Source organism: Myotis lucifugus, unplaced genomic scaffold (assembly GCF_000147115.1).
Source record: "Myotis lucifugus unplaced genomic scaffold, Myoluc2.0 scaffold_5, whole genome shotgun sequence".
Taxonomy (NCBI): domain Eukaryota; kingdom Metazoa; phylum Chordata; class Mammalia; order Chiroptera; family Vespertilionidae; genus Myotis; species Myotis lucifugus.
This window is the reverse complement of record NW_005871053.1, coordinates 19338890-19355771: the sequence shown is the minus strand read 5'-3', so window position 1 is coordinate 19355771 and position 16882 is coordinate 19338890. Positions and strand designations below refer to the sequence as shown.

Genomic DNA, 16882 nt, shown 5'->3' with positions numbered 1-16882 from the left:
CTCAATAAATTCCTTTTAAACTTATCTCTAAGATATTTTTAACTATCAAACTTAGCCATCATTTAATAATGGAATATTTTGGGCCACATTGTGTGGTTGTTTATGAAAGCACGCTGCTAACCAAGATTTTACTATTTAAAGAAAAGTAAATTTTCTTCTCCTTTGGTTTGAGAAGTCAGAAGTAATAAAAATGAGTCACCCTAAGTATTAGTTTAGAGACCAGAACCTGTGACTTTTAAGCTTAGAAATCAGTATTTTCCAAACCCTGCTGTTAAAACTGATTGGATTAAAAAGATTGCATTAAAAACAAAGAAGAAACCTCTCAGAAGGTTTTTCCTTTTCCTATCACATATAAGTTTATGGTTTTACATTTTGTTTTACTTCCTCTCTTTTCATGGAATGAAAGTGGGTAAAGGTCTAAATAGCTGAGTTTTAAAATTCCCCCCAAAATATTTGGTAGAAACAGTAATGCAAAAACTGTAATTAACATTGGTTTGAGAGTTTTCAGAGAGGGAGTTTCTTTTAATAGTTCTTGTTTTCAGAATAATAACCATTGTGTAATTTCCCCTTTGAAAGAATAGGTCACAGTTGCGGGAAATGAATAAATCAACACCCTTCTAATATGGTTATAATTCACTTTGAGATTATCACTTTTAGCGACACAATTCACAGTATAATGGCATCTGGTCTGTAAAGAAAAATACAGACTGGCTCTCCTTGAGGTCTTCTTTACTCGTCCTCATGACTGTGGCTTCCTCACTATTGGTCATTCTTCTCAAGATCTGAAATGAGAATATTTTCTTCCAAATGTACTGCCCTGAAGTTGGTTGTGGGATAGTAAGGATTCCGAAACTCTACAAGTCTCCTGAAGGCACCACTCCTGTGCTTGTTTATGCAGAATGCAAGTGTGGAAATGGCCAGAATTGCTATCAGTGTCAGCGCTACTGCCAATGGTACAATGCTGTGACTTGGTCCTCAAAGAAGATGAAAAAAAGGGAAAACTTCAATGGCAATGAAGTACAATAGACACCCTCACATAGTTGCTTTCTATTTTATTACTTCTAAGAAAAATCAAAATGTTCTCTACTGCTCCAAACATACCTTTTCCTGGATGTTCCTTTGCCACGCGAATATCTAAAATTAAAAATTAAATATAAAAGAAAATGAGATGAAGTTTTTCTTTTAAGTCAGTAAAATGATGTCATTATTTGTAGCAGAGCTCAGCAAACTATGGCCCATGGGTTAAATCTGGGCTTCTGTTTTTATAACTAACTAGAGGCCTGGTGCACAAAATTTGTGCAGGGGAGGGGTGTTCAGCTCGGCCCGACCCTCTCACAATGTGGGACCCCTTGGGGCAGTCAGACATTCCTCTCGCAATCTGGGACCACTGGCTCCTAACTGCTGGCCTGCCTGCCTGGCTGATCGCCCCTAACTGCCTCTGCCTCAGCCCCCGCCACTGTGGCTTTGTCGGAAGGTCTGTTTGGCTGTCCAGTCTAATTAGCATATTACACTTTTATTAGTATAGATGTTTCATTGGAAGTCAGCCACATTTCATTTCCGCATTGTGTGTGGCTGTTTTCATGCTACAGTGGCAGCAGGACCGAGACCATATGGCCCCCAGAGCCTGAAATAGTTCTATCTAGCCCTTTACAGGAAAAGTTTGCTGACCCCTGATTTACAGTAATCATTGTTAGTGCTTACAAACACATACACTGCCTTTTTTAAGCCAAAGAATTCCCATTCAGTCTCAGCACTGTGCATTTTGTTTGCAATAAAAATGTGAGTAAACTATATCTGTACTCCCTGAATACTTGGATTTTAAAAGCTTTAGATGTTAAATAGGTGGGTCAATATTACATAGGGTGGAATCAAAAGGAAGAATCACCCTCTGACTTTACCCACCTGCCTCCAGTTTACATATAAATCCTCTTTTTTCTTGACACGGGGATAACTGCCACACTCCTTCGGGGATCCTCAGGGCAACACACAGAGGAGGTTTGATGTGGTCCATCTCTGGCTCCCGAATGCCCCAGTTTGATTGGTCTGTGGGAGTTCCATCAAACCACTTCATGGTTTGATCTGTGGAAAAATTGACGATTTTAAAATGACCATTGGTTATCTAACCTACGAAGACTGGAATAAACCATAAAAAGCAGCCCCTAAGTTTAATGAGATTCTCTCCTTATCTGGCGCTTTTAACTCAGTAAATACAGTTATGAACTCAACATCACAAGGTAGGTATTAGTTAAGTTGCCTTGTGAACAACTCTCGATTCATTTTAATTTAGTTCCAATTTAGTTCACCGAGGATTTCATGTTTGCTAACGTAAGTTTGGATTTTGAAATATTTATCATTATAAGCAACTTAAAGAAATCATTTAATAAACTAAACTAATAACATAGAAAAAATCCTTTGAAGTCCTAACATCTATGACATTACAAAATGGCTCACTTTCTAAATTCTTTAAATAGCAAGCCAGTGGTATACCAAAGGGTGGGGCCATGGGAGAGTCCATCCATGTGTAGGAAATGAAGGGGTGCATTGTCCAAAAAGGATTTAAAATCAACAATAAAACTAACTAAAAGTCAGGCAGCTTTTTATCACCATGTGCTAGAAATTCTAAATAATGTCAGTGATTGAAATAATACTGCTTGCCAGGGTAGACCCACCCTCTACTTTGGTACACCACTTGTTTTATAGGATCGAAGCTGTCCATACCACTTAAAATAATTGTATTCACATGTGCTTTCAATAACCATCATTTAAATAAAGGAAAGAGCACTATGTTCTCATTTGAATATAAACTTTGGTTGTTATGGGTAGCAAATAATTCTAATAGCATAATTCATCACTGAAACATTAAACAAATCTAATACTATTTATTTTTCAATGCTTTTATGACTGCTAAAATTATTAAATCATCAGACAAAAATTAAATTGCTTACTAAATGTTACCATCACACTCTATTGTGCTTTTTAACACCCAGGAACCTGGGGTATTTTCAAATGAATATGGTTTTGGTGTCTATGACTCAGTCTGTGAACATAAAGTTCCAGTCAAGCATCTTCATGCAGATAAACTTGTTTGTTTTCATTTGGGGTTATTTCACAGGAAAGGGTTAGCAATGTTTTTTTTGAAGAAATGGCTTTAACACGTGTGCTGTTTTTCACAGCCAATCTATCCAAGGAGAGTTTTCTGGTTTGTAGAGGCCATTTTCACCAACCTTGACCACCATGTGCTTATTTTTGCTCTCTCCTCTTCTCTACACCAATTACTTACTGTCATCGTCAAACTGAGCATTCAACCAAACCATCTGGACAGAAGAAACAAAAACAGAGAGCTCTTCTAGGAGAAATGAATTTTCAGCCTCATCCTTGATGGTTAAAAGATTAGATCCTGTAAAAGACAAATAGCAAATGAACAAGTACTTGTGTTCACATGTCAATACAATTTTAAAAATGTCTCCCATACCATAATTTGTAAAGCTCAGGCTTTGAAAAGTGAAAATTTCCAGTGTATGTAAGTGATTTTTGGTGAAAAATGTTAAAGCAAAACCACATTTATTAAGAGATACAAGCTTTAATCTCAGAAGTAAAAGCATAGAATATTAATTTTAGGGAACATAAAAAATCTGTAATTCAAAAGCATTCACATAGTTACTTTCTATTTTATTACTTCTAAGAAAAATCAAAATGTTCTCTACTATTCCAAACATACCTTTCCCTAGATGTTTCTTTACCAAAAGAAGATTTTTTTTGGGGGGTGGGGTGGGGGGGAGAGAGAGTACAGTATTCTGAGACATCATCTTAAATTTTAAAGTTTTATACTGGACATTTAATCCTATATAATAAAAGCCTAATATGCTAACTGTCCGGTCTACTGGTCAGCTGTTCAACCAATCAAAGCGTAATATGCTAATGATATGCTCAGGCTGCTCAACCACTCGCTATGACGTGCACTGACCACCAGGGGGCAGACAGTTGACCAATTGACCAGTCGCTATGACGCACACTGACCACCAGGGGGCAGACGCTCAATGCAGGAGCTGGACCCTGGTGGTCAGTGCGCTCCCACAGGGGGAATGCTGCTCAGCCAGAAGCCGGGCTCATGGCTGGTGAGTGCAGCGGCAATGGTGGGAGCCTCTCCCACCTCCACTGCAGGCAGGCAGTAAGGAGGAAGGGGTCCCGGACTGTGAGAGAGTGCAGGCCGGACTGAGGGACCACATCCGTGCACAAATTCGTGCACCGGGCCTCTAGTTTCATACATTAGCCATCCTCCAAATAAATGTAATACTATTTATTTTTTCAGTGTTTTTATTGCTGCTAAAATCACTAAATCATCAGACAAAAAATTAGATTGTTTACTAAAATATCATGAAGGAACACATTGACATAGCCCATGGACACAGATAATAGTGTGGTGAGGGCCTTGGGTGGAGCGGGAGCCGGGTGTAGGGGGTAAAAGGGGGAAACGGGGACATATGTAATACTCCCAAAAATAAAATTTAAAAAAGAAGGAACACATTGAAAGTATGTTACCATCACAAAAGAATTACCTTCCTTTTTGCAAAATTCATGAGCAGCTTCAAAACTCATACTGTCTAGGACTGTAGAAAAACTGTAGCAATTACTTTTGAATTTTATCCAGGGAATAGATGTTTCAGAGCATAGCTCTGGGTCTCCAAATGGTCTTGTTTCTATAAACAAAAATCAGTTATGATTTCAGTGTGGTGACTGAGTTGAGATGAATATTGCATTACATTCTATGAAAGACCAAGATAAATATATGTAATGAGATTTTCATGGTAATAGTCTATAGAGTGGTTTAATATACATGATTACAAAACTAGGACTGGTTTATAGCATTTCTGGCAGAAATAACCTTTACCTACACATGACAGGGTATAGAGGCTTAGTCTGGGTGCTGCCTGGGTGAGGTGGCTGACTTTCATGTTTACCATTAGTATCACATTGAGGGATATAATTCTTAGGAATACTGGCAGCTGAATGAAGCTGGCAAAAGGCAATTCCAAAGGCAATGTACAAAATTTATTACATGCAGTGTTGCGTATTATAGATTTAGCAAATCCTTACCTGCTAATCAACCTATTAGAGAAAATAATGCATTCAATAGTGTATCATATCACATCACATCACATCACATAACACAGGGAAATTTGGGGTGGACTTTGCTTCAGAGGGCAAGCACAAGAGTCAGACACATCACGCTGAGATCCTAGGTAGGTGGCTGTGGGCCTGATATGTAACCTCCCTATACTTTGGTTTCTTTATCTACACAAGAGATCTAACAACATCTTTCTTACAGCTTGAGAAGTTTAAGTGAGATAGTGCCCGATGCTTCTAAAGCACTCAATAAATGCAGTGTTGTTGAAAGGGAAGGCTAACTCTTATGGTGTTTTAGAAGCAGGATTGGCTTTTCCAAAGTATATGACTTTCAGCCTGAATTATTTTGATCTGAAGTTACATAATGTGCATGCTATTTGACTTATCATATCCAGAATGTAAAAAGTAAATGCACTTTTACTAAATGAGAGATTCAAAAAGAGACCAACTAGTGTTAAGGACTCTACATACACCGCAGCAATCAAGGGAATGAGGATCTGGTTTGATGGGATAAACATCACACCAGAAAGCAAGGAAACTTGTCTGCTACTACTGGGGCTGTTGATGGACATCTGTGAGATCTTCAAGAAGCTATTTAATGTTCTGAATTTGTTACATCTTTAAAATAAAGTTCACTTGGCCTAGCCAGGTGAACTTTAAGTATAATGAGATGTTATTATCATCTTAACATTTATATATATATATATATATATATATATATACATATATATATATATATATATATATATATATATATATGTGTGTGTGTGTGTGTGTGTGTGTGTGTGATATAGACATAAATATCATTGCTATTATTACCACAATAACTCTAGAATCCTATTCGTTGTTGACATACACATAAATCCCCAATCTGGCATTCAAGGTCGTCGATTCTCCTAACCCACATTTCTAACTGATTTCATACCTCTCCCTTAACCATAATTTGTGATGTAGGAAAATCTCAATATCAGCTTTGCCTTATACATGCTCAGTCCTTTCTTCCTTCCATGTCTTTGTCCAACCTTTTCTGCTCAAAATGTCCCATCCTTGCCTCGTTTATATCCCACCCATTCTTCAAGGGAAATCTCCACAGTTAAGTCCTTCAAGAAGTCTTTCTACATTTTCCAAGTGGATATGATGTGTTCTTTTCTTGCTAACCCTCACAACACTTGCTACCTCTCATATTGTTTGGTAGCCCTGCCTTGTATAACAGTTATTTGTCTGTACATCACCTACCAGACCAAAGGCTTCTTGAGGCAGACACTCCTTACTACTCTTCCTCCTAGCTCCTGCTTAGCACACTGCCTGGCATGCAGTAGGTGCACAGTACATATGTTTAGAATTGAACCTACCAGTAGGTACATGACAAATGGCTCCTTGCAGAAATGTCTCACAGGCTGTGATACTCCAGAACCCATTGGTGTCAGCAAAACCACAGTCACCCAGGAAGGATGGCTCATCCTCTTTCCAAAAAGTAAAGGAGGATTTGGCGCCATCTAACCAGTCAAAACTGAGACCATCCTGTGGAGGGAAACGGAGCCATCATTTCCTTGCCAAGACTGCTGTTTGGGCATCACCCAATGCTGTTTGGGCATCCCTCACTCCACACACAGATTTGTATTTCCACATCTTAGATTTCTATTTCAGGGGGTCTAGGACAGCTTGTGCATATGGACTGACAAAAAAGAACATCTGCCTGAAGAGATGTCTTCTTTAGTTTTGGGGCATCCTTGGCTCCCTGCCACCATAATTTCCCAGCAAGCAATCAGAGGGAAGTTGGATCAATACCTTGTTCTTTACACCAAAATAAATTTCAGATTGATCAAAGATTCAAACATAAAATTGAACATATAGAAGTGCTAAAGAAAACTTGGCTACATATTTTATACTCTTAGTGTGGGGAAAATCTCTCCAAGTCTGATAGAAAATCCAGAGGCCATAAAGCGAAAATCGACTACATAAGTTAAAACATTCTGCAATACGAAAACACAGTCAACAACCATAAACACCATCCTTTTACCTATCTCACTGGCAAGGATTAAAATTTTGACATACCCAGTGTTGGCAAAGATGTGAAAAAACTAGATGTTATCATACACTAATGTTGGCATGTAAATTGCAGGTACTACTTGTTACAATTCAAAGTGTACTGAGCAACTTCACTTCTGGGAACTCATCCTACCTGCACAGGATATTTGTTGTGCATTGTTTGTTATTGTGAAAACTGGGACGAACCCAGCTATCCATTCAGAGGAGAATTGTTTAATAAAGTGTGATATATCCTTACATGTGCTAGATTTTTATGTACTGACATCGAAAGCTGTACAAGGTATATTAAATAAAAAAGCAAGTTTAAAGATGCAGCATATCTAGCAAGTTCTCATTTATATTTAAAAAACAATATACATTTTCATCCATTACATTTACATATATGTGCCTGTACAGAAAATTTCTAAATGACACACCAGAAATGGTTAACAGTGATTGACTTTGGGGAGTAGCACTAGAGGTCAGGATAGAATTGATTTACTTTCACTAATTTGAGTGTGTGATTATTTTTATTAAAGAAAAAAGAAAACTTAAAAAAAAACACCTTACTCTCCAAACTACATTCCCAGAGGAGAAAAATAACCTACATGGTAAATGTCAAGGGATACTGAAGTTATTAATGGCCAAATTTCTAAACAGGAAGCATGATTCGTTTTTCTTGGGAATTTCTTAAATGCAACAAATTACCCAAATAAAGGTGCTTGAGTGTAGGAGGTGTTCCAGTACATGAGGAAGCATCTTGAAATTTCTCAGAAAATTTCATTGAACCTTTGAAGGGCATTCATTTCCAGAAACTAGGCAAGTGGATATTTACTCTAAGAAGGTGTCTATATTTTGTGGTCACAGGCTGCTCATAAGGTTGGTCAGTAGTTACTGCATAAACCAATGGCCTAAATGTTACATTTACTATTACTTCTGGGAAAATTTTTTTCTCTGCTAATTTCAGTGGCTCGCCTCCTGAGGAAGTAGATGTGAAACGGGATGAGGTGAGGATTGTCCAAGGGGTCTGAGGACACGTACATCTGCACTGAACAGTCCAATCCAGTGGGCATGTCCTAGCCGGTTGAGGATAACAGTGAGGAAGGACTGGTGATACTGATCTGTAAAGCTGGCCAGTTCTGCTCCGTGCAGCATGCAGGCTCTCATTGCTGTGTACCACGTCATATTTGCACTGATTATTTTGTAAGTTTTGTTTCCATAGTCTAAGGTGTTGGGGATGGGATACATATCAGATGTGTTTACACCATGTCCAGAAGTATCTAGAACAAGAACAACAACGAAGATCATTTGCAGCATCTGGAGGAGGCAGGGAGAGGCAAAGCTTAGCATGGGAACCTGCCACATGGTCCACGCTGTTGTTAACAGCAATGTTTTTCTTCTCAGAACTGACGTCTTCAAACCAAGGACACTACCTGAAAGCACAGGTGATGCTAAAGAATTCAAACACTTAGGACATTTAATGAATGAGTTTCTTTAAAAATATAAACATATAATAAATGTCATTTCTGGAAGGTTTCCCATTTTGAACATCTTTTGTCAAACTGACCACGCTGGTGGAATGCATGTGATCCAGGTAGGTTTCCTTCTGCTGGCTCTCCTCGTTCAGCCTAACACATGTGCTCCCGCAGAACTTAATACTGACAAGAGAATATTGGCACATGCCACGTCATCATATACTGCACTGCAGACATAATTCGCAAGTGAGCATTCTTAAGTATAACACTTTATTAAACTTTTCAGACTGTATGATCGTTATCATGTTTAATGTTTACATGTATACATACATAAAGAAGCTTAAAAATGAATTAACACTTAGAAATACAGCCTAGCAGGCATGACTCAGTGGTTGAGTGTCTACCTATGAACCAGGAGGTCACAGTTTGATTCCTTGCTAGTCAGTGGTTCTGCTTTCTACTTCTGAGATCTTTTTTAGGAAGAGATAATTTTATTTTATTTATTTTAAAAAATATATTTTTATTAATTTCAAAAAGGAAGGGAGAGAAACATCAATGATGAGAGAGAATCATCCATCGGCTGCCTCCTGCATGCCCCACACTAGGGATCGAGCCCACCTTTTTGTTCTGTATCATATTATGTGCTTGATAGGCTAAATTTTGAGAACTTAAAATACAAAAGCAAAGTAAGGGTTTCTTAAGTGTCTGATCTAAAGTGGCTTGGATTTCTTTCTCTACACTGGTTTCACTCCATTTGGGCTTGAAAAGGAGCATGATAAGGTGTGACTCAACTCTAGTCCTGACCCTACATGGCTAAGAAATTTTGGGAAATTAGTTAATCTCTTAAAACCTCACATTTATAGTCTATAAGGTTAGTAAGACCTAAGAGGGGTGTGGGTAGAATTCATTGAGATTTCTACAAAGAGCACTTACTCTGGTACCTGGGATATAGTAGGCACTCAATAAATGTTGTTGCTTCTTCTCCCCTCTCCTCCTGTTGTCATAATCTTCCAAATAAAAATGACAAAGTGGGAATTCAACTTTTACCTGAAAATGTTACCTCAATGCATGTTGTAAAACCAAAGTGAAATTAACCAAGTAAATTGTGATGGACCACACTTTTATCATCTGTTGTTGTTTCTTTCTTTCTTTCTTTTTTCTCTAGAAGTCTGTTTGCTAGCCTGTGTATGAAGTGTAAGGTTATTTATAGAAAACCAAATATCTATTTAAAAATTTTAACAGTTAGTAAAATTAAAGTAACTAACATTTCTTGTATATGTGATCCAAGCACCCATTTAACTGTGCCCCCCCACTAATGTTATACATCTGTATTTTCACCTATATGAATTTCTCCTTCTGTAGTTGATTCCATCAGGTTTCAAAACATAAGTGACTTTGAGCAACATGATTTTGCCACTCATTTCTGTGAAAAAGAAAGATCCATTGGAAACCAAGTTCCAAGTTGGGGGTGTTGACTTTGCCCTTGACTCTCTTTTTATTCAGACATTTTATCTTTCGTGCAGATAAAAATTTGAGTAATCACTGCAGACTATAAGAATTTGAGTAGTTGAATAATATGGTTTGGAAATAACAATAAAAAGAGTCACTACTTATTAAACATATATAACCCAATATATACAGAGAGCCTGTGAAATAGTTTTGTTCCATTTAATAGATGCAGAATCAAGGTTCATAGAAGAAAAGAAACTTGACTGACCGTTTATTTACAGAGGTAGGGTAGGAACCCAGAGCGGTGTGAGCTCCAGTGCCCACGCTCTCCACCACCACTACCCTATACTATCTTCCAAAGAACATATACATTGTTCGTCCCCAAATATCAAAGAGAGAAAGTGGTCAGGAGTACATTTCTAGAAGAGATCAAACTCAAGGTCGTGGAATGAAATAATTGGATTTAATTTGAGTGTGTTACTTATCTTTTCTAATCCTCAAGTTCCTCATTTGTAAAATGGGGAGACTTTTATCTACTTCCTAGATTCGTCATGAGGATTTTATGACATAATGCAGATAAAGCCAAAGCACAGCGCCAGGTACATCATAAGTATGCAAAGACATGGCATATTGGAATTATTTCTCTCCTTGCAAGGCTCTGCTCTTCTCATAATACTCTTGCTATAACCGATCTGGTATTTTCTTTCAGTTCCCAACCACTATTGTGATTAAGTGATACCGGTGAACCCAGGAAACAGGGTTTCCCTGGAGCTGCTTTTCCGAGGATGGGTTAATACTTAACATCATTAAAGGGTCCAAATGTATGAAACAGTAAGAGTTATAATTCCTATTGCAAGTAAGCATATATACTAGGTTGTCCAGAATTCCACACAGCTCCAGACACAAAGCATGGCCTTCTAGGGTTGCATAGTACAGAGAAACCTAGCCCTCAGTGAAAGCATGAGCTATGAGCTATTGTTGTTGTCCTCACTTACAGGGCATTCACACTGTTCATGGACCCCATTGGCTACTTGTGGTAGTATGGTTTTGTTACTTCACACCACAAGTCACTGGGTGTTGTCACCATCAGATGGAGAAACGTGCTGCATGCCATGTTTAGTTACAAAGACCATTTTTGGCATTCCAAGACAGGAGTAAGTATTGAGTTGGTTTCTTTCCTTGATTCTTTTCCAGCATTTAGCAATCCTTTTAATTGCCTGAACAGACATATAATCCCAGAACAAAGCAATAATACCTTTTAATATGACCAAATGGATGCCTAAACTTGGCCGTCACTCATGTGGTCTTTGCAGTCTGTAGAACCCCACTAGAGGGCATAATCCTGGGTTAGCAGAAATTAAGAGACTATATGTATATAAATCTCAAAAATCAGTGCCTGGCACTGTTAAGCTATGAAACTGTCAGTTATACAGCATGTAAAACAAAATGGAAAAGAAGAGTGAACCATATAAATGAAAGGAATAAAGAAGCAAATATTTCTTACCCTGCATTTTCTCACAAACAAACCCATAACCTTCTTTTCCACAGTCTTCAAAATACCATTTTCCAGTGAAATGAAAATTAGTATTACTTGACAGCAAAGCACAGAGAGGAATGTGCTTTTGAACTTCGGTGGTGTTATGACTTGGAATCTAAAAGAATAGATTTTTCTTAAAGGTAACATATAACATTATCATAACACCGACATTTTTATTAAGGACATAATTTTAAAAATTCAAACACCATTTTTCTTTTGTTTGCATTTAATAAATCTGTTCATAGATCACTTCATAACCTAAGACATAAATAATTCTTGTGATGAGTAAAGTAATTACATTTATGGAACATGTGAAAATTATATATTGCATTATTAAAATGAATATATTAATAATTGACTAATAAAATTTATGCCTATAAAATATAAGAGGTATAAAAAACTTTAATAAACAAGTTTTGAGCAAAATCTCTTGCCAATTTCTAAAAAGTAAATCTTAACACTTACATTTATTATATCAATTGGAGACCAGTTAGAATATACCACACGCTTTCCACTTAGCCATTTTTCATAATCATCATTTTGTAGCCCTATCCACACATCAGTGGTCTGTCCATAAAGATTCATAGTAATGAAAGCTGAAAAATAAGAATACATTATAAATTTCAATGCTATATAATCCATTTGGGTAATCAGCCAATTCTGTTTATAGCTACGATTTTATTTAAATGACAGCAAGACTTAATTACCAGTCAATTGTCAGAATTTGTTATTTTGTCCTTATTAAGGTAATGCAGTCTTTCACTTTTGTTTCTGTTTAAATTGACAGAAATTAGCTGGTGAAACCCGGGATTTCATCGTATCATTAACAAAACAATTTCCAATGTTCATTCAATGCCTTTCTTAACAAAAGAGAACTTATTTGCTATATTTATACTAAGTTTATAATTGCCTAAGTATCTAATAAAAGCATATAGGTGAATCTAAAGGAATCTAAAAAATTATGCCATGCAATTATAATAGATTTTACCTCAGATTATTTTGGCCTTTTGAAATACAGATCAGATCTATGTTTTTATTCTCTTTACTACGACTGGTGAGACAAAAGGTTCCAAAGCAACGGTTTTTAGGCAATGCAGTGCACGAACTTTTATAGATGTCATGATCTAAACCTTATAGGTAAAACGGAAAAATTCATGAAAATACTGATTTGGAAATGTTAGTATTTTGGGGGAATAGTTTAATAAATACTTGAATAAAATAGTTATTTTTGCCTGATGAACATTGACTACCTTGCTCCACCTTGTTTTCAATGGTGACCAGTGTCCCCCCTTCTTCAACACAGAAATCTTGAGCAGATGTCCAGTTCTTCCGATCACTTGGGCCTTTGGGGATTTTCACCAAAAGGCACTATAAAAAATGTCAACAAAACAAAACAAAAACCTCCGTTCATTTCCATATTTTTATAATGAATTAAAAATTTCCCAAAGATACCATGGATCAGCCTTGAAAATTCTTTGTATTTTTTTTTTGCTCAGAAATGACTCTTTTTTTTTAATGCTTTGAGCTACTCCAAGGTGTGAAAAAAAACAAAGAGGACCAGCTTTCTGGGGAAGTGAATGCCTACCTTGCACTAGCATCAGGCAGGAACAGAAGCAAGGATGTGTTTTGTCCTGCAGGATATCAGAACAATGTCTTCTGCTCAAAGAGAAATAGTATTCCTTCTAAAAAGAAACCAGCCTTACTGCAAAGTGTAGTGTGGCAGATTTCATCTAAATCTGGCTAATAGTGGCTTAGATCAGTTTCAACGGCAAATACGCTTCCTCACTTGAAGTGAGAGAGAAATACCAGGGAGTCAAAACTACATTAGTATTTAAATTCACTATGAACTTGGAATCAGCCATGTGGTCAGCAAGTGCACAAGGAAGAGCCAGAAAAAACAAAACAAAACAAAACAAAACATGAGTCCAGTGGGAGGAGAAGCTAGGGCAGGACCTAGGGAGCCCAGGAAGAAGACACAAAGGAGAGGGTGGTCAACATTGCTAAATGGAACACAAAAGGAAAGCTGTGGGATTTGGCAGTGAGAATTGATTGTTGCTCATGAGAGACTCAGTCGTGGTGTAGCAGGGGTTACTCATTACAGGAAGAGAAATGGAGCAGTAACTACTCTAGGAAGAGAAATGGGAGTTGAAGAAAAGCTTCCCACTCCCAAAGCTCAGTAAAACTTAAATATGTTAGTAGGGCCTGATGTATGGGGGGGGGGGAGGGAGAAGGAGAGGGAGGGGGAGAGGGAGGGGGAGGGGGACGGGGAGGGGGAGAGGAGAAAGGATATAACAACAGATCAGGCTAAGTTCCAGAGAAGTCAGGATAGACTTTATGCAAAGGGTACTCCATCGGGATATTCTCTCATCAATGAACATAAACAACTCTGGTTATTAATAGGTCAAATTTCAAGATCTTGCCATTGAGAAAATCTCAACTACAAGATAATTCTAGGGTAGCATGGAAGCCTGCCCTTGAGAGAGCATCCTTCCTCAGCCTCCTCTGGAATGACATCCTTACCCATTTTTCCTTAATTTCTAAGTTTGTCTGCCTCCCATACCTCCTCCTGCCATAAATTCCTTCAAAAGCAGAGACTAAATGTTGTCCCTCTTTGAACATCACAACAAAGAAGGTCACCAATTAATATGTATGGAATGAAATAAAACCCAATAGAATTTGAAATTGCTGTCAAATGACATTGTGAGATATTCTAGATTTAGTCCAGTGGCTGTCAACTGGGGCCACTTTGTCCCTCAGGGGATATTTTGGTAACGCCTGGAGACATTTTTGGTGTCACATCTCAAAGTGGGGGGACTGCTATAGGAGACTAGTGAGTAGAGATCAGGGAGGCTGTTAAACATTCTATAATGCACAGGTCAGTCCCCCAGAACAAAGAATCCTCCAGCCCCAAATGCCAGTAGTGCCTCTGTAATTCTTTTCAGGACTCGGTCCGATCCTGTCACTCTTTAGTGCAAACCCTTCAGTGATTTCACACTGCTCTTAGTATAAAAAGCCTGAAGTTGAGTTACCAACTAAGAGAGGAAGTAAGTACATTTTCAATTCTGGTTTCCTTTACCTTGTTTGCTTCACAAAGAAACAGAATTGGTTATAAAAGATTTTAATTTTACAACAGCTGCCCTTTTATCTATTTCCTTCATTTTTCCTCTTTCCTCTAATTACAAATTCCAAAGAGAGGCACATACTAATTATTAGGAAGTCTTATCATTTAATGTGAATTCACCTTGTGTTCAGATAGTCACACTAATGAACCATTCATAAATACCAATGAACCTCGTAGGTTCTGTTAGCTCAGTAAATCTCTCCAGAAAACACACACACACACACACACACACACACACACACACACACGCTCCCCTCTTCTTTCTTCCTTCCCCCCAACATTGGCTTCAGTCAAGCTTGACTGTGGCACATTGCCAGGACTTCATTGTTTCTAAAAATATGACATATTTACTAACACGCTTCAAAATGGTGTCATAATAATTAAAGCGGACCAGCAAGATGAAGTACAGCATCCTTAATTTTAAATTGTTTATTTACTTGCTAATTTACAAAATGTGGTCAAGTTGAATGGATCTCTGATTATGACTGTGAATGAAGGATATCCTCCTGTATTCCAAACAAGTTTTGAACATAAAGTTCTTTTTTGTTTCAAAGTCATTTCCAGCTTAAAATCTGAAAATAGGATTCATGCTCCATCTGCCAAAATCGGTGTTTTCCCAAAGTGCTGACTGACATTGAATGGCCCCGTCAGTGCTGCATGTATACCAGCCTAAACCCGGAGTCTTCCTCACTCTCCCACTCCATCATCCCTCCAATCCTATCACTTGGAAATCCCATTTCTCAGAGTCCCCCACCATTCCCACTGCCCCACATTCTTTGCCACCATCATCTTAGTTCAAGCTACTAATAATCTCTTGCCTGGACTACTGTCATAGCTTCCTAACTGCCCTTACCGTTCTAACGCCTCTTCCATTCTATATTGGCACTGTAGCTTGAGTGATTCTTCTCAAAATTCAGTCCTGATCATATTCTTCTTTAGTTAAACCCTTCAAGGATTTCCCATTGTTCTTAGAATAAAAACCAGAAACTCTAAGGCGATATAACCCTTGCCTACTTCTTTCGTCTCCCCTCTCATATTCAGGATCTCTATGCTTCCTTCGATTTCTTAACTATGTCACATTCCCTCTCACCACAGCACCTTAGCATATGCTGTTCCCCCTACTTCTAATGCTCCCTGTCCTTTGGACCACTTCAGTCAGGTCCTCCTATTATACATTTTATAGAACTTTGTAACACTTGTTCATCATACATGTCACAACTTTAAATTATACAGTATTTACCTGATTGATTCATTACTGTTTATTCACCCTCAAAGCTATAAGCTCCAAAAGAGAAGGGATTGTATATATTTTTCCTAACCATTGACTTACCAATATCCAATATAGTTAAATGAATGAATGAATAAAATGCTGCAAATTTGAATAAATTTTTTTAAAAAGAAGAATGTTTTTTAAGACTATGTTGTGCATGAAATAAAATACTAGCTCAAAATAGCCATTAGCACTCAATTCAGGTCCTTGAATAAAAATGTATAAATAGAAGCACAAAAGTTAATCTATCACACACACACACAAACACACACACACAGAGAGAGAGAGAGAGAGAGAGAGAGAGAGAGAGAGAGAGAGAGAATTTCTTCCTCCTACAGTTCTGCTGTGACAAGTCTCTTAGATGAACCACTCCTCCGGGGGTAATCCCTGGTCAAGCCTCTTTCATACCATCAAACACAGAGGAAATCATTTGTAAACATTAGAAAAGGAGCTTAACTTCTGGTATCTCAGTTTTAAAACTCTAAAAGGTGGCCCTTAATCAACCAAGTTATTTTTTCTTAGAAATAACCAATAGAAATTAATCCTGGGAAGATGACAAACAAAAAATAAAGTTTGATGGGACATAATATATTGCAACTCATTCAGAACTGTGATGTGGGCAATGCTTGTTATTGCTGTCTCCCAATTTTCCTTCTGTAGCTTTTAAAAATTAATCAGGGGGACCGTGCCCACGGGGCTTTCCACTCCTCTCAGCTATCAATCAACTTTTCTAATAATCTGATAAAGTCATTATTCCAATGTGTAGATGACAGAAGAGTCAATCTCAGAAATATTTCTCTTAAACAAAATAAAGGAAAGTGTTAAAGGCAAATGGGAGCAAGCCTCCTGTGGTGGGATTTTAGCCATTCATAGGCAGG

At 37.7% G+C, this 16882-nt stretch overlaps 1 protein-coding gene across 1 annotated transcript in view; it reads right to left on the bottom strand.

Annotated features, from left to right (window-relative positions):
• Positions 1–507: 507 nt before the first annotated feature.
• PLA2R1 (phospholipase A2 receptor 1) overlaps positions 508–16882 on the bottom strand; it is a 100706-nt gene continuing 84331 nt past the window's right edge. Inside the window, exons 21-30 of the mRNA XM_006083223.3 lie at positions 12864–12981; positions 12079–12209; positions 11581–11728; positions 8194–8432; positions 6477–6645; positions 4557–4697; positions 3281–3397; positions 1903–2079; positions 1102–1134; positions 508–974 (exon numbers count right to left, since the gene is read on the bottom strand). Coding sequence (XP_006083285.1) covers positions 760–974; positions 1102–1134; positions 1903–2079; positions 3281–3397; positions 4557–4697; positions 6477–6645; positions 8194–8432; positions 11581–11728; positions 12079–12209; positions 12864–12981 — 1488 coding nt within the window. The 3' untranslated portion in view covers positions 508–759. The remainder of the gene's footprint in view (positions 975–1101; positions 1135–1902; positions 2080–3280; positions 3398–4556; positions 4698–6476; positions 6646–8193; positions 8433–11580; positions 11729–12078; positions 12210–12863; positions 12982–16882) is intronic.